The sequence below is a fragment of the Ptychodera flava genome, chromosome 21, assembly GCF_041260155.1.
Source record: "Ptychodera flava strain L36383 chromosome 21, AS_Pfla_20210202, whole genome shotgun sequence".
NCBI classification, from domain to species: Eukaryota; Metazoa; Hemichordata; class Enteropneusta; family Ptychoderidae; genus Ptychodera; species Ptychodera flava.
In genome coordinates, this window is record NC_091948.1 from 19,360,596 (window position 1) to 19,384,062 (window position 23,467).

The 23,467-nt window shown below is 37.6% G+C and overlaps 2 protein-coding genes across 4 annotated transcripts in view; one reads left to right on the top strand and one right to left on the bottom strand.

Moving 5' to 3' along the window:
* The window catches only part of LOC139121638 (nuclear cap-binding protein subunit 1-A-like), a 60,730-nt gene extending 48,291 nt beyond the window's left edge, over window positions 1–12,439 (bottom strand). The window contains 11 exon segments of the mRNA XM_070686701.1: window positions 543–717; window positions 1,421–1,518; window positions 3,177–3,335; window positions 3,337–3,393; window positions 4,029–4,098; window positions 4,529–4,602; window positions 5,247–5,474; window positions 5,809–5,893; window positions 6,308–6,408; window positions 10,170–10,261; window positions 12,214–12,439. Coding sequence (XP_070542802.1) covers window positions 543–717; window positions 1,421–1,518; window positions 3,177–3,335; window positions 3,337–3,393; window positions 4,029–4,098; window positions 4,529–4,602; window positions 5,247–5,474; window positions 5,809–5,893; window positions 6,308–6,408; window positions 10,170–10,261; window positions 12,214–12,250 — 1,176 coding nt within the window. The 5' untranslated portion in view covers window positions 12,251–12,439.
* Window positions 12,010–22,401, top strand: LOC139121639 (cytosolic 5'-nucleotidase 1A-like). Of its 3 annotated transcripts, none has more exons than XM_070686703.1 (6): window positions 12,010–12,123; window positions 13,065–13,232; window positions 14,093–14,222; window positions 14,748–14,870; window positions 14,994–15,172; window positions 17,407–22,401. In XM_070686703.1, the coding sequence occupies exons 2-6, from the start codon at window positions 13,185–13,187 to the stop codon at window positions 17,776–17,778; spliced, it is 852 nt and encodes a 283-aa protein (XP_070542804.1). In that variant the 5' UTR covers window positions 12,010–12,123; window positions 13,065–13,184; the 3' UTR covers window positions 17,779–22,401. The 3 variants fall into 3 exon arrangements, with proteins under 3 accessions (XP_070542804.1, XP_070542805.1, XP_070542803.1); XM_070686704.1 differs by having other exon boundaries at window positions 12,040–12,127; XM_070686702.1 differs by lacking the exon at window positions 12,010–12,123 and adding an exon at window positions 12,523–12,688.
* The last annotated feature ends 1,066 nt before the right edge of the window (window positions 22,402–23,467 follow it).

The following is a 23,467-nucleotide window of genomic DNA, read 5'->3' on the forward strand; positions in this document are numbered from 1 at the left end:
TTATCAAAAAAAATTTCGGATTCTGATTAAAAAAATCTTGGGTTGTGATGTGGATTTCTCTTTCATGTTTGTCTAAAAAGATGTGCGTATTATTGTTATTTTGATGGCCACAGATGTTTAAACTGGTGAACAGAGGGGCAACATTTGAAATGTTTAACAAATTATTTCTCTCTTTTCATTCTCCATGATCCTTTGCTTGTAACCTCTGCAACTCCGTCGACATGTAGTACATGCAAATACTACAGAGTTTGATACCTGTATGACGCATTTTATGACTTTTGACTTAAACACCTCTTTCCAGATGGTTATTCAATACTAGTCTTGCACACTTGGCAATCCCCTGCTATCGTCACAACAAAAATATAAAACTCATTATGGCAGCAGGATAAAGATATTGTAACAAATCTAATATTTTATATCTGAAGAACAAGCTATCACATGGTTGATTTCAACTGTGGAGATGTGGCACTTCACACTACTCAATGATTCATTAACTGACATTGGCAACTCCTTCAGTAATACTGGAGGCTTTCAAAGGATACAACTTGAGGAAGTGATGATGGCTGGAGCTTACAGAGTTCAATCAGCAAAGAGGCATAGAATATCTCCAGGTACGGTGGCTGGGGAAGATTCAACATCTGTCCAAACATCACTTCGATGATCATGTAGTTGAGCGGTACCTTGTTCTTGCCGTGGTAACTTACCAGCTGAGCTGCACTGGGGGGAAAAGACAATATTGGTTGAGATTTGCGCAGAGGGATTGCAAAAAACAGTGGTCACTGTACTTCTTTATACATCCACAAGCCAAAACAGATTACGCATAATACATGGAAAACATGGGTTACTTCTCACAAAATAAAATTCTATTAAAGCTGATTCTCCCTTTAGAAAACACTCTTCAAACATTGGGTATTTTGTTTTCTTCTTCGCAATTTCAGAAAAACAAAGGTTTGTGTTCTACAGACAAGCCAGTCAATTTCTGATTCTCATAGTGCATAATTGGGGGGGGGGGGGGGGGGGGGGGGGGGGGGGGGGGGGGGGGGGGGGGGGGGGGGGGGGGGGGGGGTACTGTCATGGACCTGAAGTGGGTGCCTGGTACCACCTTGCCCGATGTGCGGTGGAATCTCTTCATGATGGGTGGAGGAACTGTGACCTCTACCAATTCAATAGTGACAAAAAATCTTTCTCAACCAGCAGACTATTTCAAGATCAAAATAAACAAGTGAAAAAACAATGCTTGGACATACAGCAATCTCTTGTTTAGCATAACAACAGGCCTTTTCTCAAATTCAGTTATACACTCATATGCACTTTGAACTGGCCATGAACTTTGAACTTGATGACTCAAACACACTGATGGTGCATTTTCATGGACCTAAAAAAGTGTCAAAGAGACTAACCGACTGTTTCAGCAACTTACCATTCTTTCCGCTCTTTGTGATGAGTATGGATGATCTGTGACAGAGTCTCTTCGATGAGAAAGCGGTCAATGGAATGATGCCCTGGTAATACTGGTCCCTGTAAGTCAGACCAAAGTGGATGATTTTTTTTTATCCTTTTTATTCATTCAGGTAGAATGCGCATTAGGAAAAAATTTTCAAACATTTTGCAATGCCTGTCTGATCTACCACTTGTGTTGGCTCATTGTGCAGCTCCTGGAGTAAATAAAGTTTCACTGGTCTTATTTTTGTGAAAATTGAACATTTTACTTTTCCCCTCAGAGTTAACCCAGGGATGGCAACCATTTCGCATTTCAAATATTGGAAAATTTTGGGTTATCTGTGTCTCTGGTACCAACATTTGCACAGTAACCCATGATTTTTGAAAGATAATACAAGTTCATGTGGTTGACAGTTTCCTTGGAAGCAAGTTTAATATTCACTTTCGAGTTGCCCATTACCTTAATAACCCTTTGATACATGTTTAATAATTACGAATATTTGTATTGGACAAAATACAGATTTTTTTGCCATCAAATAATGCCAGATTATGGGACACTAGCTAGTCATTTTCAATGTAAGTACAAGACTGCACAACATGCAAAACAAACTCCAATGCTGTTCTAAGCTGTTCAGATATTACGGTAGACAGAAATCAATCAAGTGGTTGGCCACATGTGAACTGACATTTTAAGCAAGGATAGTCCACACTACAAAAACTTGAACTTGACATTATAAACTTGATACAAAGGCCATATTTTCCGAATGTCATACAGTGGAATGCAATTTAGCAAAATTGTTATGCTTCACATATGGTTGAGATTATGTTTGTTAATATCTAAATCATGTAGTTTAATGAAAGATTTTTTCACACAAACAACTGTAGTAAGCTGTTCATTTGTTCTGAAACAACAAGTTCAGACATCTTAAAATGTTACAGAGTATTCTGTCTTTGAACACATCCATGGAACATCCGATTCACTGAAATTTAATCATTATGCACAAAGCAAACTAAACAACATATCTATCATAAGTCTGTAGTTTACGAGGAAAGTCAATAATACTAGGGCTTTTATAATACTGGGTCATATATCCATATTGAGATGAAAACACATCACGTCTCCTACATCCCTGTCAATTGATCCCAAAACTCCTCTAATGGCTCTACTTCAATGAGTGAGGGCAGTATTTCACTTTTTCTACACAGGAAGTAAAATATAAAATGTCACCCACTGCTGATCATATTAAATGGTAAAATTCAGTAGAAAGTTGTGAGTGTGAAAACCGTTCAAAACATGCACCTTGTGGATTCTTTCGTTTTTATAGTCACATACATAAAGCCCTTTGTTTTTCATTTATTCTAGCTGAAGCTTCATTGTGAATATACATGTATTCTGCTTCTGCATGACCAGAAAAAAGTGAAAAACATCATTTATGATGGTTCTAATAAAAGGATGAAGATATTTCTTTGTGACTGATACATCAGTCTTCACATAAAAATGTCCCCTTTTACTCTGGCCACTCTTGGTATTTGTGTATTTCGTATTATTTTGATTTTTATTGTTTGTATTTACCAGGTATTATTTGTGAAACCATAATGCTAGTATATTTATGTTTACATCAACTTGGAATTTGCAGAAAGGTGTAAATACGATTCTACGCCAGTCCAGCACTTGCTAAAGAAATACATCACCAGGTACAGCCCCTGTGTGTAGAGTATAGGTGGTCACACTTTACCTCTGGAGTGTCTGTGTAATCAAAGAGTCGGAAGATGACTCGGGGTAGTGGGTAACTCATGTCCTCGGAATGTGCTGGTGGGTTGATTGGTGGAAGTGTATGCTGGAGAGCCTCACACAGGATGCTGTCAAATGCCAGGTATGGTCTCAGAATTGTCCTCTTCCACCCACTTCTCCTTCTTGAGCTTCTCAATCTGGTGCCATAAACAGTCTAGATACTGCAAACACAAACAATGCAAGTAAGGCTAAAATGGAACATTATTATCTGATTTTCACACTTGTCAAAAATGATTGGAATTCTCCGGCAATTTCATGTTTATGTTGGTATTGTCTTGGTACACAATATAGAATTTGTAGTGACTTTGTCGTCCAAAAGCTTTTTCAACAGCATGGACTTTTCAAGAGAGCATTAAAGCATGCAGTAAAACAGGTAACATCACAAATTTGGACGAATTGATTAAATTGAATTAGATAAACTTATCCACAACAACACGCATACTCTAATAAAGAACTCTATTATTGCATATTATCATATACACATTGATTGTATACAAAAGCCTGTCTCTCTATCGTTTACATAAATATTTACATGCATGACTCAATAAATACAGAACCCTGAAATTCAAGACTGATTCTCTTGTTTATCAAATTCTTGGCATGGGTTTTTGATGTGACTCAGTCATTGCTAAGTATCATCTGTTACACTGTCATATCAGCACTTGTGTTTGACACAGCATAAATGACATTAAGGCTGATATGACACAGGAACAGGTAATATCAGGTGATAACCTGGGAATATTGGCTTGGCTAATGTTACTGAGAGTAAAAATGAATTGACAATACATTGAATTACCTCCTCTTGTGGATTTGGAACATCTGATGTCCACACTTTCAGGAATGGCATGTATCGTTTCTTGCGTTTACTGTGATGAAAATGAGTTGTAATTTAATTACTGACATTCCAAGCGTTAGAAATAGGATGATACTATCACAGTATAATGCTGTATCATGAACGCTCATAACGACAGTTTACAATTTAATCCATATAATTTAAAGTTGATGTTTTCAACTTGGCTTAAAGTTCTCTCATTCCCAACTTAACATAAATTCAACTACACATTGCAAATAAAATGGGTTTAAATACAGCAGCTGGCACATGGTAATGTTTTCATGCCATCTTTAGGATTTATGAATATCTACACAAGTTTGAATGATGACAAAAAGTAGTTTTAATTTAGGGACATTACAGTTTGACAAATAACAAGAATTTTTTGAAATTTTCAAGGTAACACTTGAGAAACTGCTACAAATGAACAGCATGTAATCTGGACTGCATGACGTCTTATTTCTCACCTTATGTACTTTTCAATATTTGACAGCAACTTTTCAAGCTCCATCTCTTTCTTGTCATGCAGCTCTTTTCCAATCTGCAAACAAAAATTTTACAAGTTCTCATTTTGGACATCTTACATTTATATCATGAAAGTTGTGACATCTGATTGGTCCATTCATTGTCCAAGAGTAAACTTTCAAAGAAAATTGCTCACAGAATGTCAAAAGTAAAATACAGCTCTTGGCTTGGAAAAAATTTGAATTGCTGAATTGCAGCCATATTGGATCATGTCATAAAATGCATGATTTTATTGCATAAGTTACAGTGGTTTGTCCTGTACCAAGATTGAAGTACTGGGGTTCTGTGGACTTCAGACAATTCAAGCAAACTCTTTTATTGGTTTACCCATTTCCCCATACATAGATCAAAGCTTTGCCTGAGAAAACGATTAGGCAGTGAAAAATTTGGCGGTGAAAGAGTTATTTCTGTGGATGAAGACATAAGCATTTACAATGTGCAGAGCTTGAAAGCATTGCATCATAAAATTCTCATCACCACTCAACTGGGAAATAACACTTTGAGGGCAAAATCCTAGTTGAATCATTCTTTGATTTACTGGTCAAATCAGAAAATAAAGTTGACTGTTCACCAATATCAATACAATGGAACTCTACTATTATAATGGTCATCATTGTACGCAGCGATACCGTGACAGGTTTGTTGGAGAAGACAACTTACCCAGGGAATTGATGACAGGACAGCATAGACGTACCAGTCACTTCGGACTTGAGGGATTTCATCCTCTATTGTCACGGCAACAAATGCTTCGTACATGGCAAGCATGGATGAAAGGTCGATGACATGGCAATTCACCAAATCTGTCAAAAATCTGACCAACACCCGAGCTTTCTCAAAGCTGCCTGTTTTGAGGAACTCTCTCAGATTTCTGAAGACATTTTCAACAAACTACAAGATGATAAAGAAGAAAATACAGTGAATTATTGAAAGATTTACAAAATTTCTTACATGCATATATATGTCTGAAATGCTCTGTTTTTGTTTACATTTGCATCTGGTCCGGACCAGAATTCACTTGTAAATGATATCAATGCAGTCTGCACACATACAGGCTGAGTTGATGGGCTCAACACAGTGTATCTCAACATGTTTCGGGGAAAAGAACAAGAAACTGCAGTTGATACTAAGAACAAAAAGTTACAGCTTGGCCCTTATCTCACACAAAGTCTTGGCCCAGAAGGAAATACAGCAATATAAACAGTAGAGAATAAGGATCTGTTACCTCCCCTCCAAAGTTGTAGTTGCGTGCATTGAGCAGGCCCACCAAAGTACTGTAGACTGATATCTTCTCTGGCAAACTGATGGCACTGGAACGATAGAAAATATCATGCAATGTTGACTAGGCTGGAGGAGATATTAGAAATGAACCAACAGCCCTCAGTACAATAAATTACCCACATTTCTGTTTGATTTGTGCCAAATCATTTAAAATGGGCATTGAGAAGAATGATGTGCCTAAAAGTATGTTTTCAGATTTAAAAATGAATTGTCTACATATGGGAGACCTCCCTGAGGATTTTCTGATGCTCCAAATCATAATGAATCATGGGATATCATCAGTACTATGCAATCACCACATTCTCAAGAAGTACCAATGACTCCTGCTTGCTAACAATCATTAGTTGCAAGCAGATGAAGTTATGCAAATTCTGTCATTCATTATATTCTTCAACAATTATTATTTTAATAAACATATCAATAAAGATATATCAATGACTTACCAAAAGACCAGAATCTTTGCAATTTTGGGTTTATATGATGGCAAATCTGCTTCCAGTACACTGGCAAGACCTTCTAAATTGGTTTCTAGGGATGAGGTGCTCTAGAAAAAGGAAAATGAGATACACTCACATGAAATAAAAAATAGCCTGTATTTGTGTACGTGGCAATTCACGGGACAGGTCACAACTTAGACTTGACAATTTCCACAGAATAATTCTAAGACAGTAGATCTATTATTTTTAATCAAAAGATTTTGCCCGTTACCTAAAAATGTACATTGTATACAGATATATAATTGTTATTTCTGAAGCCATGCTTTCACCCCACATCCTCCCTCTTAAAGGTATGGAAATCGATCCAGGGCCTAGGAGTGGCACATGTAAAACAGTGTGTATCTTTGCGTCAGAGGCGGAGTAAACGATGAGTGTATCTATTTATCCAGGAAATCTTAATCCCAACTGCTATGTTTGTACGCACATAGAGCCAGTCGACGTTAGGGACACAAAAAACAACACGAGGATCAAACAGACAGGGGTTTTGAACAAAATGTAGCCGGTACTTCACCGATGTCTGTAACTCCATACATGAAAATATTCGTAGCTTGACGCACTTTGAACATAGCTCGTAACAAGGGACAGTGGAAAGCCTATGGAACTACGTGTACAACTATAACAGCCACTCATGTAGTTTGTGAACAGTGAAGATTTTCCGATCAACAACTTTGACAGATGGCGGACTGACCTTTCCTACCGCAATTGTTATCTCCCTCGATTCAGCACAAAATGTTCGTATGGACTGTTGATGCGGTGTTTACAGTTGTTACGTGGTGGTAAATCCTAGTCGTATTTACGACTGCTGCGTGAACAGTCACTGAATAAATTTTGCACGCATTTACGAGCACTGGATATTTTTACCGTTTTTAATCGAAAACCGTCCGTATACGCGTATGACAGTGATATTGTTACTGAATTACTTTGACCAAAAAAATTCACCCAAATGCCGAACGGTGATCATACAGAACTCTGCATGTTTCTGGACTAAACGACCCCAAACCGACCGGATCTCAGTCAACTGTGCCGGGCTCGACGTCTACTCTATCAGCGTCAACTCAAACTTTCACTCCAGACAACTTTACCCCGCAAACTGGGAATATACTAAATTTACCTTGAAAAAAATTCAAACTGTGTATCGTATTGAAAAAAATCTTACCGGGGCCACGGAACAAATTAAAAAACCAACAAATCCCAACAGAAACAGTGGAATGATCATTAGTGTGCAAGGTCGCTGTATTATATGTCAGGGTAAAAAAATCTAGTTTTGAAATTTCTGGACGGTACAAAAGGCGGGGCAGAATTAGACAAGATTACGACCAATGTGTTACCGCCGATGGTACATAACGTACTGTTGAAAGCAGGTAGTTCGGTGTCCATTGAGAACACTATTCCCAATATACCATGGCTGTTGATTTGAGCTGCCTCCGATCGAAAATTTTCTATATAAAGACATGATATCAATAATTTTGCGAGATTATACCCGATGTCTTCTCGCCAAATAGCTGCGATCAAGATCATTATGATAGAAGCAATTGACCGTCGAACACCTGCTTGCTGTTCTTATACACAACGTGTAAAAAATGATTATTCCTGCTGAGAAATACAACATCAAATATTGCAACGTGAATTTCTTACTATTTTCCTCGCAATGGTTTTACATCTGTGTCTATTTTAACACGGTCACTGGACCATTTCTGACGATTTTTACAAACAAAGAATCAGTTCACACTCATCGTGGGAACACATTGCAAAGACGTTCATAAAGTGTTCATCACATGAAAGATTACCGTAATCCCCGTTTCAAAGATGTAGGAAATGTATGATGTGTTGTTCATCTTGAAAAATCCCGAACTGCAGCCTCTAAATACAACTTCCCGACAACTTGCCGACAACTTTACAAGCACTCCGATCATCACATGACGGTTGTAACCGTACATGTGCTGACGCCAAAGGAGAATCAAAAGACTTCAAATCAAAAGTAAAAACGTATAGAAAAATATCAATATCCAAGCATTGTAAAACAGAGTAATTTTGATAAGGTCAATTTATTGTATATTATAAAAAATCTCCTGGCCACTCGGAACAGCGTAAGATTATGATCTCACTCGTTTGAATACTACACTCACACGGTAGGGTAAAAATGGGAACTCAGAACGTTATACACTGCTTCCACCAAGCGAGTCCGCTTAGCTAAAGGCGGTAAAGTGACCATAATTATCATTGCTAGTCTCTGTAAATTTTGCCGAACATTCGTTAGTAGTTGTCGAATTTCTTGAGTTTGTCCGAAAACTATTTCAGTGAATGACGTAAGTTTCAAGACACCTGAGTGCGAACGATATATCGGTATCGGGATAGCAAAATCAGTCACAGACAATCGAGGAAGAACATAAGAGTCTATTAATCTGCGAATTAAATGAATCCTAAGTTACTATGAAAGCAAAAAGGGAATGTTGTGTCCTGGTTGGGAAAGAAAAGTTGATTAAGATTTCAAAAACACATCAGATAATGTTAGAGCAATTTAGTACAAAACAAGCTCAGAAAAACGTATAGAGAAGAACGACATCATGGCGATCTTCAAACCTTTATCATGTTTCAGTCTGAACGGTCAACATTTGATGCTATAATCTATGTCAAAGTCTCTTTTTGGTCAAATCTGACAGAGATGAAGCAATCGCGATTTAGTTTCATCGCCCCGACCCGACAGAAAATAATGCAGCTCATGGGCACCTGTATAATCGTGGCGTGAACGTATCCAATGGCCGTCCACTGCATGGGCCATTGACCGTGCATCGCCAGCAAACAAGGTTTTGGACGTCAAGAGTGCATTTTTCCGCAGTCTGTGAGCGGTTGAGTGATTTGGGTTGGCTGCATAGATCGGAATCGAGTTGATTTCGGCCGAAAACAGTTCGAAAAGTAGTTTTTCGTGTTCCGTCCGAATTGGATCCGCATGTTGCCGGTTTTGTTTTATGGCAATCAGCAGAGCTGTGGTGGCAGGCCGTATAACGCCGGGAACACACGGCATCGTACGCAGGGCTAGGCGACAACATACTTCCAAAAATATCGTACTGCAGGTCAACATACACATCACCCATTCATAGGCCCAGAGGTACACAGATCAACAAACAAACAGGGAGAGGCAATCTGTTTGAAACCATGAAATAGTCCGTTTGTGTCTGAACTCATCTGAGACTCGTGTTCAGTAACCGTTGGTCAAGTATTTTGCTCAGTTGTAAGAATCGTTTATTCATTGTTGACATCGTAATCGATCGGATGTACACAACAAATGTTTGATCGTTTTCACCTTTGCGCGTCCCTTCGTGATTGGCAGCTGTTTGAATGCTTTCATATATTGTTTGTTGGACGCTTCGAACACAGCATCGAAGCAGTTTTGGCATCAAAAATCAACTTAAAATGGAAAAAAATGAGAGAATTTCGCCAACAAGGTGATGCCACAAGTATTCACAAAGCGTAATATGTTGGAACAATGCTTTAATTTACACCATGGTTGTTGAAAGCTCCAGATTTTCGGGAGCATTCGTTGACGCTGCTATCATGTGCCACTCATGTTGGATTATGAATGCCCAGGGAGATAGGGGGTATTTATAGGCTCCCCCTGCCTTTAAGGTTCAACCCTTTCAACACCATGGTTTGGTCTGAATCCAATGTTAATCAATTGTGATTGAGGACCTGTTCACATGGCACTGGGGTGAGCTGGTTAAACTTTACCTGGGCAGACAATGGATTGTATCGACACTGGGTGATATGAAGTAACAATACCATGTAAAGTACATGAGTATTTGCTTCGTACCTTTTCTCCAACTCGTGTGATAAGGGATTCAAGCCGATCTTCAATCTCATTGTGATCAGATGTTGTGCGACGTCTCTTATGAGTACGTCCTCCTGGAAACCAAAAACAACAAAAAATTTGAACAGTATGTCAATTGGTCTGTGATAAAGGCAAACATATATTTTACAATTATCCAATGAAAATCATTACACAATCTTGCACTTGGACAAATTTTGATCATTTGCAACTTTATATGAGGAAAATACATGTATCAAAGATTTAGTTTCTATCATATCTCTTATTTTACTTCGAACGCACAGGGGGGATACTGTTAACGGTGGAACTACCTTCTCGAACACTTGAATGGTGAAAGCAATTAAAAAAAGTCTAATTCTGATGTTTCTGCAATAAAAGCGATGTAATGTTGGATCAATGGATTTTGGTATCCATTTGAAGGCACTGCCCATGCATGTTCTATGCCTTTCTACTATTCTTTTACAAAGTTATATCATGTGTAGAATTTATTGCTGTGCTGAAGTTTTTGTAGCATTTGTTGTATGAAATTGGACAACTCATCTATGGTGCTGGTGTTCGTTTGTTTGTTTGCTAACTACCTTTCCACCTCACAGCATCTCAAACTGTCATTCTATGCCACAAAGCTGAAGGTCATGAACATCCATACATTGCAATTTACTTTACAAATCACCACCATATGAACTAACTAGGCTTTTTGAGAGATGATGGTTAACAGGGAGTAGAAAATTAACAGTTAAGTGCTGTAACAGTATCACAGCACATTGGTGAAGAGGTGATTTTGCATTCATCGTTACAGTTGCACCAGACAAGAAGAGTTGCAGTCCATTGGTTTGAGTAATACTGCACTCTTGCTGGATGCTATGGCACCAGATTTGGTCACCCGTGAGCAAGAAAGTGGCAAGTGCATGAACTTGAATGAAGGGCATGGCACAGGAAGACACGGTTCCCTATCTTGATACGTGTTCATTCCACATGATGAGTGGCATCAAAGAAACAGGATCATTGAGTCCATATGTAGCTTTTGGTTAAAAATTTCATTTTAGGGCAAAACCAACAAATTGTTTGTAAAAGCATGGAGGTGCTACCTCCATGGTAAAAGTAACTTGTTTGAAAGCATGGGAATAGATCATCACTTTTGTCAAGATTGACCCTAAGTTACGTATTTAGAGTAAATGGGCAAAACCAACAAATTATCGCTGTGAGCTAGAATGCTATAATTACTCATAATTTGAGAAAAAGGTGACTGTGTTATATTATGTTGATATCACATCTGTGTGTCTATCATAGAACTTCTTAAATGATCTAACTAATCTACTTTCTGAGAATCCTGGTCTCACTAGGTTTTTAAGTACTACAAGTTGTCTTACTCTAAAGTCTTCATATGAATTATGAATCTCAGTTGTAAAATATATATGCAATACGCTGGAGCTGATGTTATATTACTGGACAAAGAGTGAAAGTTTATGATTTCGAAATTGAAATCGCCAATTTTGTCCTACGGTATAGTATGCACTGTATTGTGTCAAATTTCGAAATATAAGGTGAACTATGATGCTGTATGGGTCCACCTTTCACTGAGTAAGCACTGTTACTTTTGCCAGTTTCGGTGGAATTCAAAGCACTTGCTGAAAATCATGTTTCATACGGACACAACATAGTATTACAATGAAATGCACATTAAGTGTAGATACAGAAGCTGAAGCGAAAATATGATTGCACAGAATTCAAAAAGCAGTGATTGAAGCCCACCGACGCTCGCACACACATTCGTATAACATATCATGTGCAGCCATTGCACTCAAATCACATCGTATATGCTGCCCTCACACAACAACATATTCCATTTTGATCAGGCATCCCCACAACACGTGTGTCAAGAGACGCGAGACCGGGCGGCCTAGGCTCGGCAAGATCGGATTCGAGTGTCTACACCAAATTTGTAGGTATAATATAATCAGCGACTCTATCACTTCGTCACTGCTATTACTTTGAGTCACATAATTATCAGAAAAAAAGGTTGCAATCTTACCTTCTTCGTCGTCACTGTGTGGTCTTCGGCGTGACATACTCGCAAGGCTCGCCTGGGAAATTTGGGGCTGGGGATAATGTTGGCAAAATATTTTCTCCAACGCGTTGAACACTTGGATTTCTGTCTCGATGACAAATATGGTCAGCTTAGAAAACAAGCAGTCACAAAATAATCACTCTATCACGGTACACTGGCCCTAAAGTGCGAGTGTTTGATCGCGTCCTTATTGTCCACTCGCTTGTTGTCGGAAGAGCGCCTGTCTACTTGTTAATTAATTGAGTCTGAGCATTGGAGAAGAGAAAGCACACGTACATATACGTATACTTTTTTCAATATGGCGGATATTGCACGAAAGGATACCCTACAAATTCCAGAAATTTGTATCGACGGCCACGGCTGTGGGGAGAGGAAAAGAACTTTTGAAGAGTCCCCAAATGCAGTGTTAAATACTCCAAAGAAACGAAAATTCAAAGATGTGCGTTTTAGTCGTCCCTGTTCGCCTTAATAATTACATAAAACTCCGAGAGCTGAAGTAGACAACTCTACGGTGTTACTGTATGGTTCCTCCCACTCTCAGCTTCGAAACCAGTTCGAGAACATTGAAATTGAATTATTTAATAATTTAAAGTTCAGATCCGTAAAATAAGGTGTTAAATTCGAATTTTGCCTCTGCCAATCTACAAATTTCAGTCAATATTCCTCCGATTCAATAAAGGTCATCATGAGGTCAATGTGGTTGCGCATTCGTTCATTTTGCTATTTTTAATTTATTTGGGTGTAGTGCATCTTAAATATCTTTCTCCAAGCCTTTCTGTTTTGTTTGACTTACTCTATGTTTTTTTCCTTTGCAGGCGGATATCAAGAGGGCTTTGGTTGTTGCAGTATCTTCAAGGGCACTGTTCGATTTGGATGAAGAACATGAAGTTTATGAAACCCATGGTTTGGAAGAGTACATCAAATTCCAGAAGAAAATGGAAAATATTCCTTGCAAACCTGGAACAGCATTTGCCTTCATAAAGGTAACTACCAAAAATAAACATAAAATAAACAGATTGCTACAAACACAAACACAGACACACACAGACACAGACACACATATATATATACATATATGTGTGTGTGTGTGTGTGTGTGTGTGTGTGTGTGTGTGTGTATATATATATATATATATATATATATATATATATATATATGCATAGATTTGTCAGCATTGATAATGTGTAGTGTTTCGAATATACAAAGATGGCATTGCTTGAAACAAATATATATATATATATATATATATATTATATATATATATATATATATATATATATATATATATATATATATATATATATACACACCACATGGGAAATTTCAGTGCTTGATGCCAAGGATGAGCGATTGCAAAATGCATGAAACTTAGTAACATTTATTAGAGTGCTCAATGCAGTATTGCAGAGCAACTATCAATATAGAGATGCTGATAAAAACATCAATTCTCAGTACTCTTGTAGTGTTGCTTCTCTTAATAGAATCAACCAAGACAAGGTAATATGGTTGCATGTAAGTTTTGTCTTTTGATTTGAGATCCCAAATGTTTAATTAACTCTGTTAATACTCTAGGATCTGTTCTGAAAGTATGCACATGATCCAATATGGCCACCAGGTCATGTGACCATTTGCAATTTGTATACCCAGGTGATTAGCATTACGTGTTTGAATACAGCATCAGTTAGTCCAATGTGTATAGAGATAGTTAGGATCTTCATCTTTGATGCTGCATTTTGTGAAATAAGGAATTGCATTATGCATGAGTTCCACTGCATAGCCAGTGCAGTCAGTCTCAGTATCACAAGTACTGTAATAGAGTCGTTGTTTGTATTCTTTGTGACAGGCACTCCAGAATGTCAATGACAAGTTGCTAGAAAAGAATGCAGATGAGGAGGAAATATTTGATGTTGTCCTGGTAACGCAGAACCATGGCGATACATCCATCAGAATCATCAACTCCATCAATCACTATGGTAACTTTTCTGATCATATTTACAAATGAAATTGTTTTTTTTCACCAGAAAATGTTAAATCCATATTAGTATTGGTCACTTTTGTGGCAGTATCTATGAATTGACAGTCTTTCCATTTTTGTGATGGGAAACATTATTTGATTGATATGAAGATGATTGCCACAATTTGGCAAGATTGATGGACAATTTTACAAATCAACATTAACCTAGGAGTCTTATTTTAACTCAGTATGGGAGGACCCCCTAAGAAAACATATATTACTTTCATGAAGCACATTGTTCCCAGTGTTTGTCAAGCGTCTATATCCAAATGTTTTATTAATCTGTTTTTGGTTACTTTTGAAGTTGTGTTTTTTAACACTTTGTCAATTTCTAAGTGGTGAACTCTTTGTTATCAAGGGATAATGATTATGAATATTTGATTGGTTACTGTTATCGTCTATGTATTTGCAACTTTTATATAGCCTGCAAACTATAGGAAAAACTATCTTTCTACTGATGGGTATCATGATATAACTTTTGCAGGCCTCAGGATTGAACGTGCATCATTGACTGGCGGCTCTGATCCCATTGAATATTTGAAAGCATGGAATACATGTCTGTTTCTTAGTGCTGATGTGGATCAAGTCAAGAAAGCTTTAGACCATGGTAAGTTGACACACCCCCCCCACGAGGAATTTTCTTGTTCACGTACACAAACATAACCAATATGAAGGCCATCCAGACACTACACTTAAAGTTTCTTAAAAACGTATTGTTGTAATATTGCAGGCATGGCTGCAGCAGTTGTACAGAAGCAAGTCACCAACGAGACCACAGAACAACTCAGAATTGCGTTCGATGGAGATTCAGTCTTGTTTTCCGACGAATCGGAAAGAATTGTCAAAGAGCAGGGCCTACTGGATTTCTTTGCTCATGAAACGGCAAAAGCCAATGAGCCCATTGGAGAGGTAAGATGATGATTGCATACTTTAATTCCTGCCGAGCGTCTTTGTCCGTTATCCTGCCAAGTCAGTAGAAAACCGCCCAATAATATGTGCCTGCAAAAGATTGGCTCTCCTGCACGCTATCCTGCCAGGCATTTTGGCAGAAATCGCTCATTTTCAGGGTAGTTTTAGCCGTACTTATACGTGTTAGACTTTGATAATTTCTACATGCCCGTAGACAGGGGAAGGAGCTCAAGGGTTACTGCAGAAAAAAATTGAGGTCACCGGCTTTGTTTGCCCCTGGGAGTGCGTCATTTTTATTGCAGTTTCATGTTTATTTTTTCGGAAATAAACTCCTTCAGTATTACGCACGTCCGCTAGGCACAAACATCACCTCACTCGTCTGTTAGTCAGAGACTCTGAGGGTCGTGCTAGGGTGCAGCAGCACCGGCAAACCTGTCCTGTTTCCCCAGGGTAGGGTCAATTGAATACGTACCTTCAACGACTTGGCAGTGTAGCACCAAAAACTACGTTTTTGCCGTTGTATTAACGACATGGCTGAGCCATTGAAGCACAGCTCCACGTAGTTTAGCCAGCTCAGTTGGGAGTTGGTTTACGAGTGTTACCGTTCATTACTGACTTAATCGAGTGGTCCTCAGTCAGGTACGGGTTTGTACCGACATGGCTTGGGCTGCAGCTAACCAGTGATAATCAGTCACTACACCCAAATCTTCAGTTCACTTTTGCGATGCACGGGTGCAACGCAATAGCTTCCATTGTTCTAGCCATCGACGTGTCCACATGCCTGGCAGCCATATTGTACTGCTAGCTGGTTTGCATAACAAAAGCAGTCCCTGCTAAGTGCAGGCGGTATCCCCGTAGCTTGACCTTATGTCCCCTTTTGAATTCTCTGTACGCAAACGGCGTACGTAGTTACCAATGCGTCGGCAAGAGGATACGTTTGCCTGCAAACCAGAGCCAATACTTCGGACGATGGAATAAATAAAAAATCCAAAGCTACGTCCATTGAATGGCACGGCCAAGGCGGTGAAGGACGTTGCCTGGCTTGAACTTGCAGAGCTGAAGCCCAGCTTAGTACGTCGGACACCAGTTTGTAATGGTATTTCCGAGTCGTTCATATCCGTTCCATCGGAGGAACAAGTCAAGCCGTCCCGTCAAAAATACGTTCTCATTTTCAGTCACGCACAACTGAATAAGTGACTTTCGTCTCGCACCATCGGCACCATCTGCCAAGTCGTTTGCAAGAGGTAGCCTTCTAGATTAGCATTGCCGAGTTGGTCAAGTTCGGCAGCAATCTCTATAGTGCCAGGCAGCCAAGTACGTCCAACTCAGCCAGAAAACGTCACCATGCTATCCTGCCAAGTCCGCTAAAAAGCGGTAAAAAAAAACCAGCCCCCCTCGGGTGTGGGGGACTGGCGGACAGGTTTCTGCACCTTTCCCTGTCTATCGACTCCCTGCGAACCCATTTCGAGGGGAAAAGGCGTTCCTTGTCAGAAAACCTCTCCTCGGATGACCCTAAACGCACAGGGGATAGCAAAACGTAGTGCCGTCGACTTGGCAGGAAAGGGGGTACCCAAAAAGGGCCCAATTTCCACCGGGTTGGTAGAATAACGGTCACCAGTGCTTAGATTCTGGCTACACCGAATTTCAAGCGGATTTTCACCGACTTGGCAGGAAAAGGGTCAATCCATTTCAAAATCAGCTCATCTATCTAGGCCAATACATGTATTCATCTCATCGGCAGATATCATAAGCAAATAGTTTATAGATCCCAATTTTGTTTCTGCAAAATAGAACATCACACTGCTCACACCAATGCGGCTAAAATGAGTTGTAGGGATGGGCTTGTTTTCTTTCTCCTTCTCTGTCCTCCTCCATATTCATTTTAGATTAGTCGTTGCCTCTCCTCTCATCTGCACCTGTGCCATAGGAAGTAATGTCTAAAGTTTGCACTGTGGGTGGCCGATCAAAACATTCAGTACTTGTCAATACCATGTAGTGAAATGAAGCCAAACACTTGATGTTGCCCAGTGAGATGGTCTTTTACACGTTCTTTGATTGCTTTCTTCACACATTGTTCAACAGGTACCGTGAACAAAAGGTGACCTTAATGACAAAATGTGAAGTTATGAGAATAATGTACATACATATTGATGTTCGACACTAACTCTCTCACAGCACTGATGCTCAGAGTTTCATCAAAACTGATGTTCTTGAAATTTTTTTACATTTTAAAGGGCCCACTGAAAAACTTTGCGGAAAGACTTGGCAGAATGCAGAAGAAATTCCCAAGGTACTCCTCATCAGTGACTGACAATCCCATCAGAACATACTTGGTGACCGCACGGAGCATGGCGAGTGCCGGGAAGCGAGCCCTGCTGACTCTCAGGTCATGGGGATTGGAGATGGACGAGACTTTCTTCCTGAGCGGAGCCATCAAGGCGCCGTTCCTGAAGACGATCAATCCACATCTGTTCTTCGATGACCAGCCAAAACACATCAAGGCTGCCTCTGAAACAGGTACACCCTCAGCTCACGTGCCTCACGGTATCGCACAGGACTATTGTGGCAAACAGAAGATCAAACGTACTCTGTCATCGCAGTTCTAAACCCTGCATCAAAGTGGCAGACAGGAGATCTCAGTCGATGTAAATTCCATCTACATTTTTATGCGCCAAAGTATTAAGTTAATTGCTCCATATGAAAAGCTACAGATTCATTGCCATATTAGATTTCATAATATGGGCATTAGTAGAATTTTGAATAAACGTTTCATCACCATACATGTACCTCATGCCAATGTCCAATGGAAATACCTAATTACCATACTTGTCCAAGTATAAATCCCTAGATAAGCAACACAGAACTGTGTTTATTTAGTTCATGGGGACGGAGAGTCATTAAATCATAAAGGTAATGGAACGTGGAAAATTGGATTGTCCCATTGTATTAACATCTTTTAGTGCTTCCTTTGATATGAAATGTAATTTTACCAACTTTAACGACCCATTATACTCTCCTAACTTTCCCTATGAAAGTTAAACTAGGATTGGGGCTTAAACATGAATGTACAGCATTTTCAAAAATCCTCTGAAATCAGTTGAAGGGCTTATACTCGGGATGAGTAGGGTAGGTGTGTCTCAACATTCTAACTGAAATGACTTCACTGTGTGCTTTGTGACTTACATGTACATCACATGTATGTTCATTCTTGTTCATTCATCAAATTGCATTCATTGGTTAATAATTTAGGTGTGATTTTTACACTTATAGGATGCCACTTTGAAACTAAGATTGTACAAATAATAGCTGTTAATGGCTGTTATGGTTGAAAATGTAAATTTCAACAACCTTTTGTTATTCCATCATGATCATGTTACCGGATGGGTAAAAGACAATATTGCATAATACCAATAACCCTTCATTTGTGATTTACCATTTTCACATCAAAATTCATAGTAACCTGTTCTTGGTTGAAGACCTTCAATACAAATCATTTTAATGTGAGAGTTTTTGAAGTTAACACCATACATGTATTATTATAATCATTTTAATTATTATGATTAATATTCACATTATTTAATTTATTTGATTATTTAAATTATTTGATTTACCATTTTCACATCAAAATTCATAGTAACATATTCTTGGTTGAAGACCTTCAATACAAATTATTTTAATGTGAGAGTTTTTGAAGTTAACACCATACATGCATTATTATAATCATTTTAATTATTATGAATAATATTCACATTATTTAAAAAGACTTTGCCAAGCTATCGATACGACAAAATAAAAAACAACCATACAAACAATAAGTTAAAAGCATACAACTATAGCTTCAAACAACACAACAATACAGAAATAGCTTGAAATCAAATTAAAAAAAAAGATTCTTGCAGTATTTCGCTAAAGGTTTTATTCCTTGACAAATGAAGTTCATTTTCGCCATTTTCCAAAATGTTTTAACTGAATTTTTGAAATGTAATACAGTATTTATGAGGAAATAGTCAGTATTGACAGTATGAATGAAAATCAGCTTTGGAAAGTATAAATGACTCTTAAGGGTTTAAACGCTTTCATATACAAGGTTTTAAGTTTTGGAAATTTGACACATGAAAGCCACAAAGCAAAATATTCAATCTTTTTAGTTTCATTTCTTTAGGCGCAGTGCTAAACAATAGTTACAAAAAATTCGGACAGCACCTTTCATTATCTCATGATTTTATTTTCAAACGGTGTTTATGCCATGTTTGGCATTCAAGAAATGTTTATCTGCTGGTTTTCAAGCTAGCACAAGAAACATTATGAAGTTGGAATATCCAAATAATTTTGGAGATGTAATTCCCAAGATGTGGCAATCAATGTCAAGCTTGATAGAATTGTGGAAATTTGTAAACACTCGGTGAATATCACATGTGAGCAATGAGATAAGCAGTATGATACTTTGGTGTCAACACTTATGCAGCATGCAATTCAAAGAAAGTGAAAGTAAAATTGGATGATTTGCCGTGAATAACAAAATGTCAAACTTGCTGCTCTTGTGACGGTAATGTGTAAATCTGTCCATTAATATTATTCATACATTTATAATATATATAAATAACTAAAGCATACAATGCACATTAGCAACGTACTGACTCTTTGATTCACAAATTCAAAGTCATTGTGAAAGAAAATGCAGTCTAAACCATACATGTGTAACCACTAATTCATACTATGGTCATTTGCCGTTTTTATATATCTTACTTTGCTATACAAGAGATCTACTTTGTTTTCCATGTGAAGTTTCATATCTGTAATTTGATTTTTCTCCTCTAGCACATGTGAACTTTGGAGTACTGTAAACTATGCCATTGTGTTGGCTCTTCCTGAGTCCTCTACACTATGCATTGTGTAGCCAGTCATATGTCATATGCATGGCTCACCAGAGAACATTTAATGTCTATTGTTTCGAAGTTAGTGAAGTAATAAGTTTGACTAAACCAGAATATGCGGTCATTCATACCAGCTTTTGTCTGTATATTTCATTTTATTTGGCATGTGAATTGCAAATAAGCTGGAAAAATGCAAAAAGACTAGAGATCTCCAAATATGCATATTTTGTAATAGATAATTCGGTGTATAAATGATCATCATGACTGAGAGAGAATACTCTTCCGAACGTCAACCATCAAGCCAGATAAATTTTGTATTATTTAGTCAACAATTTACCAATATCTGTAGTCATAGTGATGTGAATCATTTGATGTGTAAAGGTAGACAGCCTTCATATACTTTTTAAGTTGTAACAGTCAGTCTACCAAAATGATCAGACTTTAACGTCCACACTGTCCAGCCTCTGACTTATGGTTTGATAATTTACCTTCTAGGAATTTACCTATTATCATGAGAAACTTCGAAGTGTGGTCGGCTAGAAATGCCAATTTATGGCATGGGCAGCACAATTTGCATCACAGTATTTAACACTATACTTTTCTGTTGAATAGTTTGTATTTTATTTTCATATGCGCTCTCTTTTTAAAGTCGAGAAACATCTATCCAATAAGCATCAAATGCACACCTGTTTGAAATATTAGCGTATTTTTTATACACCTATATCAAATGCACATCTGTTTTTAATCTTTGCCTATTTTTATAAAACTATTTTTCAATGCCCTCACCGATCCTTAAACTTTGGCAGCTAAAGCAGCATAGCACAAACAAATAAGTCTGCTGTCTAGGGCAAAGTCGTCTAAATGGTGAAGTTTCTGAAAAAACAATTCAATGCTTTTCACAGTTTTTCTCCCAACTCCAGTTCTTTGACCTCCACATGTAAGCAAAAGTATAAAAGCTGCTAACATCTTACGTTGTTGACAATTTGCATTTTTTTAAATGTAACTTTCTGTACAGAGCAACTTTTCAAAACTGTAAATAAGATATTTTTCTATTCTCAGGTGTACATAAGCTTACCAGTTTCAGGGATGTATTATTTGGTGCAAGTTTTCATACGGACTTTTCAAGTATAGTAGAATATGAATGACCTTTTTTATAACTTTTTAGACACAAAGATAGTTATGAAGTTGACATGCATAGGTTTGTTTTTTTATTCATCATTCTTACTTTGAGTATCAGCTTACCAGAATGTATCAAAATCTTCAACATTTTATCTAGTGTCACAATGCACTTTTTTAACTGTAAATCTTTTGTAAATTTGAAATTGAATTGATAATGTAATTGTGCTTACATGGCAAATGTTACCAGGGGTATAAACAAATCTGTCAACATTTAGTGTGATGATATAAAAGGAATGTTCATGCACTTTATTATAATTAATAACAGCAATCACGAGACATCAAACTTGAACATTTTCAAATAATGTAATTCAAATGTATTTATGATTGATGGAGCTTCTTATGAAGCATATTATTCTGTTAGTTTTTGGGAAACTTATTCTACAAAACATATTTCGCTGTTAAAAACTAAGTGAGCGTTGCAGTATACATACTTTTAAACGTGAAAAGTTTAAAGAAAAATACCAAACATCAAGTAGGTAACAATAGCTTTCCAGCAGGCAAAGTTCAGTCTATAATCTGGAAGTATTTCATTAAGAGACGGTAAAATCTTCTTTTGTGAAAACTTTGCAAAGCACAGCTTATGGGATAATGTGTGGCAGTTCTCCACAGTATGTCCCAGTTTATTCCAAAGTGTGCAGGGCTTTGTCTTTGGGGAATTGGTTTTGTTTTGAACAGAAACGTCTGTATTAAAAAGGCTGTTTCCTTTCCTTCAAAAGATAAAAAAACTGAGCAGCTGTATGATCTAATTTGTAGAACGAAAATACTGGGAAAATTGCAAGGGAGCCCAAGACAACCAGCAGTTTGACAAATCTTTAAAGTGTCACATCAAAGTTTGCAGTCAGTTGAAAGTACCGATATTCAATACTGTCATTAGTTTAAACAGCTCAATGAAGATTTGTGTAATGTTTTAAGATCAGAGGAAAGATTTTTGGCATCGTGGAGCATGCACAGAATTACCCAGTGGTAATTAATAAACATACCTTCACAGGTCATATTAGGTGCTTATTCAGCTTTAATTTCATAATAAATAAGTAAACTACTCAATAATGTAAGACACACAAGTACATTTTTCTAATGTAATATTTTTTCAGGTTGTGTACAGAGTAGAAAACATTTTCCAAAAGGAAAATAAACATATCTTCATGAAACTGAAATTCATGTTTCCATTATTTAGGACCACTGCTTGTGATAATGTATCATTATTACAAATTAGTCATTTTTCGTTTGATAACGTGAGGGTACATATCAAATAATTGCATCTTTCATAGTTAAATAACAGCTCCAGTAACTGTACATTTGAAGAATTCAAAATTTTTGTTCTACGTGTACAGTTTCTTGATCTTCATCCTACAGCATGTAGCAATAGCCAGTACATAGATTGTCAATGCAGTGTGCGCATGTGTGACTTTCAGTGTTATTGCTGACAGTTGAATTCAGGTCTTGACCAGAATTAAACTACACAAACAGTAACAATGCAAGACTCAAATACACACAGTCTTATAAGAATGAATTCAAGACACCTACCCTGGGTTGCCTTGACATACATAGCGCCCTCACTGGCAATAATGATGTGTTCATTCAATATACCAATACTGTACTGTATGTTGAAAGGTTAATTTTCATTCGCACACAGTACGTCAGCTATGTAGGTCAGTGGAACATAAACATATTATAAATCTTCAACAAACAAGCATTGGTACTATATATGAGTGATGAGTGATGAGTGTTGAAAGAAAAACTGCTACCTTTTAAATATACACATCTTTAATTTTTGGCGTGCCATTTGGGCACACCATTTTAATTATGTATTTAATGTTGGTGTCCCTTTGGGCACCTATTTTTGACATCTTTCATTGTTTTGCACACCCTTTGGTCACAACATTTTCATAGCATCTAAATAATTTACATTTCATTTCATTAATGCCCTGATTTGATGAGTATTTTAACTCACACTTGTGCTGTTGTTTTACATGTACCCTGGCAGTGTTTCAATTTGAAACAATTCAAGTAGGAGTCTTCAATTGTTGCGCTTCTGTTACAGTTTTTCATCCTTACACCTGAAAATATCTTGAATACTCAATTCAGCTTTTCCACATAGCCTGCACCAGATATCCTGTGTCCACTGTTGTTCTTTACATGCCAGACTTAGATACCAGGACTAAGTTGTCAACAAAAGTATTTGTCGTACATAAAGTGGTAATTCACATTTTGACCCAATAATGTTTCTAGAACTATTCTTTTT

Excerpts from the sequence above, each read along its gene's own strand:
- LOC139121639 (XM_070686702.1), top strand. The coding sequence starts at position 12,548 with ATGGCGGATATTGCACGAAAGGATACCCTACAAATTCCAGAAATTTGT. Across the intron at positions 13,233-14,092 it reads CAGCATTTGCCTTCATAAAG|GCACTCCAGAATGTCAATGA; the intron begins GTAACTACCAAA and ends TCTTTGTGACAG. Across the intron at positions 14,871-14,993 it reads CAAGAAAGCTTTAGACCATG|GCATGGCTGCAGCAGTTGTA; the intron begins GTAAGTTGACAC and ends GTAATATTGCAG.